Source organism: Electrophorus electricus, chromosome 13 (genome assembly GCF_013358815.1).
Source record: "Electrophorus electricus isolate fEleEle1 chromosome 13, fEleEle1.pri, whole genome shotgun sequence".
Lineage (NCBI taxonomy): Eukaryota > Metazoa > Chordata > Actinopteri > Gymnotiformes > Gymnotidae > Electrophorus > Electrophorus electricus.
In genome coordinates, this window is record NC_049547.1 from 6364409 (window position 1) to 6377913 (window position 13505).

The window sequence follows — 13505 nt, forward strand, 5'->3', positions numbered from 1 at the left end:
CAGTCTTCAGACCTAAACAGTCATGCAAAGCAGCTATTTGTAAGTTGGTAAATATTTTCTCTTAAGAATTTCATATGTGTATAATAGTCTTTGTTTTGTCTTCAGTTCCTCTGATGGACCTGACTTGGCAGCAGCGGATGGCTCTTCCTTTGAGGGTAAGAACTGAAGATTTTCCACATGGGAAAAACGTTTCCTTTCAGTTCCTTTGCAGAAATCTTTTATCTTGCCCTGCTCTAATAATCCTGTTATGTCTTTCCAAAACTCAGAAAATTTGTCTTGTCCTGAAGCCACCCCCTGACCTCTCTGCTTGTGTTTTTTACTTCTCTCTCTGTACATGTGCACCTGGTCTCTGTGTGTGTACACTTCTTTAGAGTATGTAGCTCTCTATACCTACAAGAGCCCTGAACATGGAGATTTGACCTTCAGTGAAGGTGACACCATCCTGGTGACAAAAAGAGAGGGCGAGTGGTGGCGAGGCAGCATAGGCGACCGCTCTGGACTCTTCCCCTCCAACTATGTTAAACCCAAGGAAACTGATGTAATTGGACCTACATTTTGACTGAAACTGATACAAAATCTATTTGTTTGTTTGTTTATTCATTGATTTATTTATTTTTTTAAACACTGTCGCTTCTTAGACTTCAAGCCTGAAACCTGGCATGCCTGGGAAGAAACCTGGTAAGAGGCCTCACACCTGTATAGTCCTTAACCAGATCAGATTAGTGTGTTTCAAACTATGATTAGTGTCTTCCTGGATTTGTGAAGTCTGCCCACCTGTCTTTTAATGGAGTTTGCTGCTCTGACTTGCAGATGTAGCTCAGGTGACCACTCCGTACGTGGCCTCTGGGAGCGAGCAATTGAGCTTGTCTCCTGGCCAGCTCATCCTCATCCTCAGTAAGAACCCCACTGGCTGGTGGTTGGGGGAACTGCAGGTCAGTATACTAATATTCACTTTACAGCTAAAATAAATAAATAAATCTGCACTTAATTATCATTTGCCATGATGAAGTTAAAACATATTTTAGAGACTTTTGAATATGAATTAAAAATCAAAAACTCTTATTCCAAAATCTCTTATTCAGACCCTTTGCTGTGGCATGTCAAATTGTGGTCAGGTGCATCCCATTTGCTTTAATTATCCTTGAGATGTGTCTTGAACTGCTGCAATTTGAATTGATAGGACATAGCTAGGAAAGGCACAAATCTAGATCTATAAGGGCCCACAGTATACTGTGCATTGTCAAGACAAAAACCACACCATGAAGATAAAAGATATCTCAGGCTTTGAGTTTTCCAAGGACCACAATGACCTTAATCATTTTGAAATGTATGAAGCTTGGCAGAACCTGGAACCTTCATAGAGTTGGCCATTTTGGCCAATTTGGCATCTGGACGAGAAGAACCTTGGTCAGGGAAGTAAGAAAGAGACTGGATGACCTATTAGACAAACGTCCATCTCTGCAGCATTCATAAATCAGGCCTTTATTGCAGAGTGGCGAGACAGAAGCCAGTTAAAGCTGTTGCAATGTGGGGAAAAATCTCTGGTCTGATGAGAAGAAAATTTAACTCTTTGAGTAGAACAGAAAGCACTATGTCAGTTGCAAAACAGGCTGTGTATATCACCTGGCTAATGCCATCTCTAAAATGCCATGGTGAAATGCCGCAGTAGCAGTCACATGCTATGGGGGTGCTTCTCAGCAGCAGGGACTCTGGTAACAGTTGAGGGACAGGCAAATGGAGCCAATTCATCCTTCAACATCCTTTAAGAAAACCACAACCAGAGAGCACACAAATTTAGACTGGAGCGACAGTTCACCTTTCAACTTCATATTGGCCCGAATCATACATTCAGGTCCAGCCAATGCCCAGACCTAACTTCATCAAATATAATTAAGCTTGAGGTGATCTGTCATGAAGAATAGGATAAACTGCCCATATGCAGGTGTGCAAATCTTATAGAAATGGATACATGAAGACTTGCAGCTGTAATTGTAATTTCAGTTTGAACTATTTTTCAGAGCTCTCTAAAAACGTTTTCATTTTGTTCTTATGGGTGATTGTGGTCATTGTTCTGTTAAAATAGCCATCATATCCGTTCAAAATCAAATCCAGATCGATAGATAGTTTTTGTTAGTTTTGCTGGATAGTCTGGAAAGTCTAAAAACAGGTCATTATTGTCTGTTCAGTGTTCCACGAGTGTTCCAGATCAAAAACAGTATTTCATTAAGCTAAATCTAAATCTTCATCTTCAGGTGAAATTCTGTTTTCTGGAGACTACTTTTATTTATTGAAATCGATTTTTGGTTTTTGATGAGTAACTTCATGCACGCACTTCAGGTACGGGGTAAGAAGCGTCAGAAGGGCTGGTTCCCAGCATCTCATGTCAAGCAGTTGGGCTCCAACAGTGGCAAGTCTACCCCTGCTACTGTGGCAGGTAAGCTGGAGGCTTCCCTGCAATGCCTAGTCCATCCCGCCACCGCCCTCTCTTGCTCTCTCTGTGTGTGTGTGTGTGTGTGTGTGTGTGTGTGTGTGTGTGTGTGTGTGTGTGTGTGTGTGTGTGTGTGTGTGTGACTGACTGACTGACTGCTCTCATTTACATCATCTCTTCTTACCTCAATCAGTCTGCCAGGTCATCGCCATATACGACTACATGGCAGCCAACAAGGATGAGCTAAGTTTCTCCAAGTCTCAGATCATTAATGTGCTGGACAAGAGTGACCCTGACTGGTGGAAAGGAGAACTCAATGGGGCCACAGGCCTGTTCCCCACCAACTATGTGAAAATGACCACTTCAGACTGTGACCCTAGCCAGCAGTGTAAGTAAAGGCCCAGCAACTGACCTGCTTCTTTCCTCTTCCTCCTTTATAGGCTTGGCAATGAGAAATATTAAGTTTAGAGTTTTAAGGATACACACACACACACACACACACACACCTTAGTCCTGTTTGGCACCCTAAGACCAATCGTGCTAATTCATTTGATAAAACAATTTGCATAAGTAAAACAGTAGATTCAAATTTCTTTGTGGTGCTCTCATTTTTTTGTTGGCTGTCTATTAATTTAGTCAGTACATTAGCACAACACGTTCTACTGCTAAGAGTGCAATTGTTTAGCAAGGGAAGTAATCCAAGTAGGAACAGAGTTCAAATGTATGTCAAATGCAGTATACTGTTATTTAGCATTATTAGAAAAGTTTGTCATAACCTCTAATAGTAGCATTTTTATGTTCCAGTTGTATTCTTTTTTGTTATTATTTTAAAGTATATTTTAATTTCCACATTAAGGACAAACATTTATGTTACAGTTGACTTAACATCTTTTCATATCCATCTTCTTACACTTGGTTTCTTTTTGGGTTCTGTCCTCTCTGTTTTTCTTTAGGGTGGTAGCACCTAAATCCTTCTCTTCGCCTTAAAGAGACCCTGTTTCTCCCCTCTCACTGGGGGGAGACCACATTGGCCTTAAACCCCATCAACAGTTACTAACCCAGTCATCACACCCACACGACTCTGATCTAACCTAATACGTAATCTACTTGTATAACTGCTACTACTGCCTGTCTGTGTTCTAGTTCAGGGTAGGTGTTTTATTAAAATATAATATTGACTTGCATATAGTGCTGATGTGGCTTGAAAAATCACAATATCACAGTCAGATTTTGGGAAATGTATCACAAAATGAGTTGTGGTGACTTACAAACTTACAAGTGACTAATGAGGTTTACTTCTGGCTAACAACTTGTGGCAGTTAGATGCAATTCAGCATCAGATATTAAGATTATACATCTATATGGGCTGTATAACAGTGTTAATACAGATCATTTATTGCAATGTCAAATTTGTAATTGCAATATACAGTATATATTGTTATACTGCCCAGCCCTCCTGGTGGTGCAGTTTTGATTACATCAGGTGAGAAAGGCAAGTGGGTGAGAGGATTAGTGGCTCTGTGGCACGTTTGTTGCTCGCCTCTATTTTCTGAGATTAAATTAAGACACTTTTGGGATATGTGGTAGAGTGGGACCACGGCTTTTAACCCACAGTGGTCTGTTTGTTTGGGTTGGTCGTCTGAATGGTCTGTGGTTCAGTGGTGTTGCCTTGGTAATGCAGTCCATTTTTGGAGCCAACCAAAATGTTTGTTTCCCTTCTTTCTTCTCCTTTTTTAAGTACATAATAGTGTTTACCTTTCTTGAATTGAATTTGTGGGTTTGTATTCGAGCAAAATAAGAGAATGCATTTAGTGGCTTTTAATGTTACAAAATAAGGGTTGACTTGTAGGGATGTACTCACATATTAGCAGTTAGCCTTTTCTTGTTTGTCAACTAAACATACAAGTGTTACACAGCTATTTGAGGAGAAACTGAAATTAACAGTTTTGTTTGAGTTAGTGTTATAACTCAATGAAGCATATTTTCCCTAAAATGCTGCTATTACAAGCACTATGCCTTTGACTATATTGTTACCAATATATTGCATTTTATGCCCTGTTTTTTCTGAGTCACCTTTGTATATATAGTGAGATTATGCAAACTCTTGTGGTATGAAAGTATCACCTTAGTATAATTTACTGGGATATTGTGGAGAATGCTAAACGTATAAGATACTTTGAATCTTGTATTATACATATTTGATTAAAGAAATCTAGAAATTAAAAATCCTTTGAAAAACTCAACCACCTCAGTTTTTGTTGTCCATGTGAATTTTGTCATCATGTAAGCTAGTTCAGTGTTTTCAATCACTTCTTATTTCATGTAGGGCTGCAAAGTGGACCATAACGATTCTAAAATGACCTCAGCTGACTAATGAGCTTCCTGAGAGTTCTGATGAATCAGACACATGATCACAGATGTAGTTTTTTGGTGAAGAATTGTACAGTTCTGTCATTAGCTAAGTCACATATTTATGTTTTACTGATGAGATCTCATTTCAGTACTCAGTTACATTGTAGTTTATATTGAGAAACCATACCTTCAAACATTTTTAATTACAAAAACTCCATTGTTCTCAGTAATATCACATGCACAGTGCATTGATAATAATTAGTTCTTTGGTAAAATATAATGATCTATAATATGATAATTGTCAATTACCTAATGAACATACTAAATATATAAGTATTAATGACTTCATAAGTAAATTAAGTTTATTATTTCTTTATTATACTTACTTTATTATAGATACGGTTATAAATCAGTAACTTTATAGTGTCCCTGTGAGTTGCTGAGGACATTATGTGAGTAAGCAGTAGTGTCTCTCGAGCTTGCAAAGAATGATGCCTTTCCCCCATCTCCAGCCTGTGTTGGTAAAAACACATTTTGTTAGACACACCATGCTTGTTGTGTGTATTATAGTCAAAGGACAACTTACTGACCAATGTTCAGGGTTTGAGTGTTGGCATGACTAGTAAGCTCCTTTTTTTAATGACTAGCATGATGATGATGATGATGATGACAGCCTCGCAGGGGCTTCTGGAGCTTCCAAGTGGGTGGGCCTTGCCAGGTAAGGCTTGATGTGAACATTTTTGGGTACTCTTGCTTTCTTTGCTTCTGCCAGTGTCTTGCTTGCTTTCGCGCAGCTTTGGAACAGGAGCTTTGGAGCCCTTGGAGGGCATGAAATTGCTTGTTTGGGCTTAGGGAGGCCAGGAATAACCACCATTTTTTTAGGCTGAGAAACAGGTCACCACATGGTTCCGTCTCCTTGTAGGGTGCGCTGATTTGACCAGTCTGGACTCCATGACCCCTCAGGAGAAGAAACGGCAGGGCTACATCCATGAGCTCATCGAAACAGAGGAAAGATATATGGAGGACCTTCAGCTGGTCTTGGAGGTACGTCTTCTGCTAGTAGGCTTACCCTGTTGCTATGGTTTTTCTCTTTTCAGTCTCAGAGCTATAACGAAACGAAATATTTCATTACTGGCATTTAATTACAGAAATGCATGTTTTTGTTTTATTTCTGTTAAATAATTATGTATAAATTTGCATGGAGGGGTTCTTGATTACTATAAATGTAAAGTTGGAGGTAGGGTTGGCTGAGGTCTGCCTAACTGACACATGAGAGTGTCTATAAGGAACTTCATGATGGACAATGACATCATGCTGGGGGGGTGGGTTATTTAATTTTTATATACTTTGTTTTACTCTTTATTCAATGACTATTCAGTTAATTAATACATTAATACATTCATTACTATTTTCAAAAAAGTGACCCTTTTTTGGAAAAAATCTGGTGTAACATTGATGTCATCTATTTAAAATAAAGCAGTAACTGCAGCATTTCTTCTGTTTGAGGCAATATTTTAAAATTTAAATGTATACTCAAGATGAAAAAGCAGTATCTTCACTGCCATACGTTGAGCTATAGCTACTGTTCTTCCACTTTCTATAAGATAAAAACCTATGCAAATAAAGTAAGGCAAGTTTGTTTCACTGGTCAACAATGATTTTGCTTCCTGTTTATTATACATCTTTGCTTGCTGAATCCAAATATGTTTTGTAGCAGATTACTTTTGTAGCAGACTACTGTAAGACACTGAAGAAGGATGTTCCTGAGACCAAATATAGGCAAAAATCATACACTGTAAATTTTAGAACCTAAACAATATATGTGATAGAATCTCAACACAAATTCAGGATAATGAATGAATACTATATTTCCACCTGTTTTATCTTGGGAAGCACATAAAAACTCAAATTTTGTCCAGCGGTTTTAGCATATTTTAGCTTATTGATATAAAATCAAGAATAATACAAAATCTATACAATTTAACACACCAAAAAAAACCAACCTAAAATTACTGATTGCACTCCTTAAAATGCATACTCATCAATTCTATAGCTCAGCTCAATCTTGGGAGAAGGGATCATTTGTCCTAATAAATAAATATAGTTGCTCTGTGTTCTAGCAGGCAGGGTGCGGCCCACTGTCAGTTTGGACGAGGAGTATGGGTTGGGTGTTGCGTCACAGCGCTTAGCATAGTGATGTCTGTCAGCCATCAACAATGGACAATGGCATTATCCATCAGGTCAACCATAGTTTGAGGATAGGTTTTAAAATGTGGCCCTGATTGACTAATGCAAAAACTCTGGTTTTGTTCTAGGTGTTCTACAAGCCCATGTCTGAGTCGGGACGGCTGAATGAAGCTGAGATGAACATGATTTTTGTCAACTGGAAAGAGCTCATCATGTCCAACATGAAACTACTGAAGTACGTGAGCCCCACTGCGCTCGGCTTTTCACTGCACTCACTACAGCAGATGACTGCAGTGGCTCCTAGCATAATTACCACATTACTGGCTTAGCTGTAGGTGCACTGCCTTTTTTCATTATTGTGATCGTTTGCATCAAACAGATGGTGAGTGCTGATAGATTTCATCTAGGGCATGCACGCATATGTGTGACAGGGCCTTCCGTGTGAGGAAAAAGATGGGAGGAGAAAAGATGCCTGTGCAGATGATCGGGGACATCCTAGCTGCAGAGCTCTCTCATATGCAGGCCTACATCCGTTTCTGCAGTTGCCAGCTAAATGCTGCCGCACTGTTGCAGCAGAAGACTGACCAGGAGCCAGAGTTCAAAGACTTCCTCAAGGTATGATCACATCGAGGGTCGGTTTCAAACTTTCAGGGTTGTTGAGCTTGAACAGGACTAAAGGCATCCATTACGCAGCTAAGAGAAGGACAAAGTTGAAGGAAAATTCATTTACCTTTTAATTAAATGTCTGTTTTTACTCAAAAAGGTATTGTGACTAATTCTGGGTTTTTCTTTTTCAGAAAATTGCTACAGACTATCGTTGTAAAGGGATGCCTTTGTCCAGCTTCTTACTGAAGCCCATGCAAAGAATCACCCGCTACCCACTCCACATAAAGAATGTGAGTGGTAATAATGGAGGCTTGTTCCTCTGTCGCTTGCCATGTTCAAAGTGTCTTGTTCAGAGGTTAGGAGGTTCTTAACAACTACGTGTGTATGCGTGTGCTTGTTTGTGCGCATATATGCATCTCCATTCTTCACCAGATCCTCGAGAGTACTCCTGACAGCCATGTGGATCATGTTCAGTTGCGGGAGGCTCTGGAGAAGGCTGAGGAGCTGTGCTTACAGGTCAATGAGGGAGTAAGAGAGAAGGAGAACTCGGACCGACTCGAGTGGATACAGAGCCATGTCCAGTGTGAGGGAATCACAGAGGTACACTGACATAATAATGGGCTCAAAACACTGGTGTGACCGCATACTGAGATAAAACACATTATTTTACGTTCCACAGATGAATATACTGCAGTAACACAGCCACCACACTCATAAGAGTGTGATACAATAATAAATTACAAATAGCAGCACCACCACCAATTTATTTGAATTTTTAAAACAAAATCAGCAGATGTAGTTTTAATTACTCTAATTTGTATTTTTGCTCTAATAGAATCTGATTTTCAACTCTCTGACCAACTGCCTCGGTCCTCGAAAACTCCTGCACAGTGGGAAAATATTTAAGACTAAGAGCAATAAGGAGCTGCATGCCTTCCTCTTCAACGACTTTTTGCTCCTCACCCAAGCTGTCAAGCAGTTCACCTCCTCGGGCTTGGACAAGCTCTTCAGTCCAAAGTCCAACACCCAGTACAAGATGTACAAATCAGTAAGGGTTCAGATGGTTATATTTCTCAGTCATATTTAATAATTAGGAACTGAGCCTGGGTCAGTCTGCCTCAAAAATGACTAGACCAATTTGTAAATCTGGTCTTTGGTGCATTGTTTTTACTATCCTTATTTTTAATGTCCTTTTGAAAAGTATACACACGAGTATAAGGTGTTTAGGTCTACCTGCCTTGTTTTTCCATCTTCAGAAGACTAGCTGTGGAAATGGATGGTCTCTACTGTCTTTTTTTTTTGTTCTTGGCAGCCTGTGTTCTTGAATGAAGTTCTGGTGAAGCTGCCATCTGATCCATCCAGTGACGAGCCAATCTTCCACATCTCTCACATTGACCGGGTCTATACCCTCAGGACAGAGAACATCAATGAGAGGTGAGTTTGAGAGACTTCATTAAACATGATGATCACTCAACAAAGATCCATTTTATAATCTATATTTCAAATTATTGCCATTTGTGTCTAGGACTGCATGGGTTCAGAAGATCAAGGCAGCGTCAGAGGAGTTCATCGAGACAGAGAAGAAAAAGCGGGAGAGAGCCTATCAAGGTGAGTTTTATAAGATCTAACCCTCTGTTTATATTGACTTCCAACCTTTTTGTCAAAGTAACCTATAATTGAATTTTTCTAGTAATTGTGTTTAGTTTCTACCCTTTAATACCCTATGCCTTTGTCAGCTCGCTCAATGAAAGCCAGCGGAATTGGCCGTCTGCTTGTCACTATCCAGGAAGCTACTGAACTGAAATCATCAAAAGCAAGTGGTGAGCATTATTTTGATCCTTGGGGACAATCCCTACTGTTGTAAGTTTTTATCTTGATCCATACACCCTTGTTAAATTCACAACATTGTATTTCTGCTGTCACTAATTAGGAAAGAGCAATCCCTACTGTGAGGTGACCATGGGGGCACAGTGCTATACCTCTCGAACTTTAAATGACACGCTCAACCCTAAATGGAATTTCAACTGTCAGTTCCACATCAAGGACCTGTATCAGGATGTGCTATGCATCACCATTTATGAACGGGAGCAATTTGCACCTGATGGTCAGTATTGCCTTTCTAGTGACGCACTGTATGCTTAAACTGATCACTGAGCCTATTGCGTGAACTTTAAAGTAATTTATGAAATTTGATGAAAGGGTAATTGCAAAAACAGACTCCCCTTTTCCTTTCCTTCTTCCTGCAGATTTCCTGGGGCGCACAGAGGTACCTGTGGCCACAATCAAGAAGGAGCTGGAGAATAAAGGTCCAGCCATTAGGAGACTGCTGCTTCACGAAGTGCCCACAGGAGAGGTGTGGGTCCGCCTCGACCTTCAGCTGTTTGATGGCAAAAACCCTTAAAGGAGAGGATTTGAGTGGCAGAACCCCATTAAGCACATTGCCAGTTACTCAAGTTCTCCAAGTCTTCCATAAGCCACCTTGCCTTAGAATGCCTTCAACTACTGCTACTGAATGTCTTGACGACTTTTTTCCCTTTTTTTTTTTAAGACTTGTCCATGTATTGATGACTATGCCAAATTTTGCAACGTGCATAGTTTTGGTAAAACACATGGCCTATAATGGAAGAAGCTTAATAATTCAATGATTTTGCCTGAATAATCTACCACTGGACATAGAGATGTCGGGATTTCTATTCTCCTTGAATATCCTGTCTATTTTGCTGTCCTTTTGTTTTGTCTTGACTTCTGTTTTTGTTTTGTCCTTGGCTTTAATATTTAGATTGACACTTGATCTTGACAGTTATGTAAAGAAACACTAATTTTATTAATAATGCTTTGCCTTATGCTGTATAATTCATGACATAAATGCTTATGCATCTGTTTTTTCAAAAGGGATTTTGCTTAGAATCTTGGAAATGTTAAGGACATGGTAGTTGATAAACTGCTATTCCCTTTAAGTGGTTCTAAAAACCCGTTTTTAGAAACTGGTACATATGAAGTGATTACACAAAATTAATTCTACAAAGGTCTAATCACTGTTGAGTTTGTGTTCATTTTTATTTATTTTATTTATCTCTGGCTGTTACACACTTTTGAAACAGTAACATGTTTATGCCATCAGCATTTACATGAACTCTCAACACATGTATTTCATTGGTCATTTGCCACTGCTTAAGATGCTTGTCACTTTTTTTTTAGGTTTGTTTTAGTTTAAGCTGCAAATGTGTGATTTTAAGTACCTTCAGTCTTTTAGTTTTTGTCTAGTGCTGTCTCTCCTGGCAATCCAGGCTTTACTACAGATTTGCTCAAACATAGCAAAGTGTCTAAAATGAGCACAAATATGCAAGAAAATCAGGTTTCCAAAGCAAATAAAATAAAATTGACATTCCTCGTTCCTCGCTCTTGAAATATTTAACGTAAAATATTTGAGTTATCTGGGATTAGTTACATAAAGGTCCTGTTGTAAACAGTGTCGGTTGCTAAGGGCGCTACAGGAAGTCCAGACAAATTTGGGAAGTTGAGTGTAGTAGCGTAAAAAGAGCTGTAATAATAATAAAGGGAGAACTTATGCTTTTGTAACGAGGCAGGATGAATCAATTTCAAATTTTGATTCACGACTGTCTTATTCACACAAAACATGTAGAAAGTGCGGCTATTCTTGTTGCAAAAAGTGGCCACGTATCAGCGGTCTCGTCGAGATTTCAGGTGAGTTCAATTAATTCAGCTAATTTTACAACAGATGAGATGTTGGTATAGATCTGTCTCTACGACGGTTTATGCTAAATGAGGAAATTAATAATGCAGATCGATTTGAACGTTACAGAACAATTTTAAAAGTCAGCAAAATCATGTCGCTTCCTATATGCTCCCTGCAATAAAACGTTTTCTTACGGTTCATTTATGCAGTGTCTTTGAACGGTGATGGATTCATGCCCTCTGATTACAGATACTTTGACGACTGGCAAACTCAAAGCTCAGGTACTAGGTACTCATACCTGCAGCAAAGAAGAGTCAGTCAACATCCATTGTGATTCTTGTTTTCTTCTGAATCGCAAATTTGAGTTCATATCTTGCCTTGGAAAGTTTTAAATGTAATCTGTCCTGGCCCTGGTACCCAGGTGGTGGAATGAATTTATTAATAAAAAACAAACACTTTTACAGTATTCTTTCAACTCTAGCCAGGGCCTCCTCATAGTATTTTTAACCCTTAGGATCCCTATAGACAGAGAGATAAATATCCATCTATTGCCGTGTGTGTGTGTGTGTGTGTGTGTGTGTGTGTGTGTGTGTGTGTGTGTGTGTGTGTGTGTGTGTGTGTGTGTGTGTGTGTATTATTAGATCACTCACCAAGAAGCTCAGATGTTCATAGATGCATTTAAGTACTTGACTATAATAAGAGAACAGGGCATCTTCTTCGATGAGAAGGCATTCACTTGTGTTCGGGCGGACAGAAACTCCATCTACTGCAAATGTGTAAGCTATCCTACATACTGTACACTAACTTGCATCATATTTTACAAAAGCAGCTGGATGGCCATGATGTAATATAGCTGGTTTTTTTTCCTCATTTAGGGGGATAATGGTCTGATATTGGTCAAAACTGCACTCTTTGTTATAGTTGCCACATACAATGAGAATATGTACCCTAGTGTCTGTGTAGAGGCATCTGAGAAGCTAGGTATGTTTAGCCCTTTTTTGTTCTATTAAGTTCCCTAAAATTGTAGTACAAATGGGTCTGATTCACTCTATGTTTTTCAGCTGAATATCTGCGTGAGAAGGGGAAATAATGCACATCATACTGGTCAAGGACATATAACATTAAAAACATTTTAAAAACATGCACTGGAGATGTAGGAAAAATGGGGAAACACTGAAATGGCTCAACTAGAAACACATTCTATTTTATAAATGCAAATACATGTACCTAGCCCAACATGCTTACCATTATTTACGGGCTTGAAGGCATAACTCAGAAAGACAAAAGAAAAACTTGTGTCTCTGTTATTGTAACATTTTAATATACATATCTAGATTTGGCAACATACATTTTAACACTACAGAGGATTTTAACATCTTGACATCAGACTACATCAAAACAGAAACTTAACATCCACAACTTAAGTCAATGATATCTTTCACAGAAAGAATTCCGCAATGACCACAAATGGTAGTAAAGCAGTGGAGGACAGATACCTTAGACTAGCAAGAAGTAGCCTTAAGACCACAATAGGTGAGTGAGATGACCTTTTCTCCAATTTAAATATAGGTAAAAAGGTTGAGAAACCTAGACAAAAGTAACAGGAGAGTTGGCATCTATCATTTTTAGTTTCATCGTTCACAGTGAGATGGTTTGTAACGGTCTGCTATCAATATGATAAAAGTGAAAGTTTGCATCATTTAATAAATCAATTAAAGACTTGTTTCCATCATAAACCACTACAAATTGCATTTTTAATGTTGCACATATTAATATCACATACAGTATGTTTCAACACACACAAAATGCTAAGTTCTTTTAAAATGGAGCGCAGTCTCCCAGGAACATTTGAGTTATGACAGGCATCTGTGACACAGATTTAGTGTTTGCATGTATATATATATATATATATATATATATATATATATATATATATATATATATATATATATATATTTGCGCTCTTTGTTATCCAAGGCAAAACTACAGGATTAACTCAACATAATCTTGCTTATATTAGTGTAAGTACCTTAGCACTAGAGAAGTATCCTTTGAGATCAAAACCTTAGTTAACCTTAGTTAAGCACATTTTCACATTTAACAGACACACATTCTTCACCTGACCCATTACGGAACTAATACTTACTGCATACCACAGATTTCTTTTAAGAAATGATTTTTCCACCAATTAAACTGTTTTTCATTGTAAAGATCTTCATTAAGAATGTAAGACAT

At 38.6% G+C, this 13505-nt stretch overlaps 2 protein-coding genes across 3 annotated transcripts in view; both read left to right on the forward strand.

Annotated features, from left to right (window-relative positions):
* The window catches only part of itsn2b (intersectin 2b), a 33590-nt gene extending 22629 nt beyond the window's left edge, over positions 1–10961 (forward strand). The window contains exons 23-39 of the mRNA XM_027014040.2: positions 106–155; positions 372–538; positions 639–678; positions 811–932; positions 2338–2434; positions 2622–2816; positions 5703–5824; positions 7096–7202; positions 7399–7582; positions 7765–7863; positions 8006–8173; positions 8409–8621; positions 8886–9007; positions 9099–9181; positions 9310–9393; positions 9504–9677; positions 9820–10961. Of these exons, the coding sequence (XP_026869841.2) occupies positions 106–155; positions 372–538; positions 639–678; positions 811–932; positions 2338–2434; positions 2622–2816; positions 5703–5824; positions 7096–7202; positions 7399–7582; positions 7765–7863; positions 8006–8173; positions 8409–8621; positions 8886–9007; positions 9099–9181; positions 9310–9393; positions 9504–9677; positions 9820–9974 (2182 nt within the window). The 3' untranslated portion in view covers positions 9975–10961. The remainder of the gene's footprint in view (positions 1–105; positions 156–371; positions 539–638; positions 679–810; positions 933–2337; positions 2435–2621; positions 2817–5702; positions 5825–7095; positions 7203–7398; positions 7583–7764; positions 7864–8005; positions 8174–8408; positions 8622–8885; positions 9008–9098; positions 9182–9309; positions 9394–9503; positions 9678–9819) is intronic.
* Positions 10962–11071: 110 nt separating this feature from the next.
* Positions 11072–12953, forward strand: pfn4 (profilin family member 4). Of its 2 annotated transcripts, none has more exons than XM_027014043.2 (4): positions 11072–11278; positions 11912–12046; positions 12146–12251; positions 12332–12953. In XM_027014043.2, the coding sequence occupies exons 1-4, from the start codon at positions 11162–11164 to the stop codon at positions 12358–12360; spliced, it is 387 nt and encodes a 128-aa protein (XP_026869844.2). In that variant the 5' UTR covers positions 11072–11161; the 3' UTR covers positions 12361–12953. The 2 variants fall into 2 exon arrangements, with proteins under 2 accessions (XP_026869844.2, XP_035388635.1); XM_035532742.1 differs by having other exon boundaries at positions 11194–11551.
* The last annotated feature ends 552 nt before the right edge of the window (positions 12954–13505 follow it).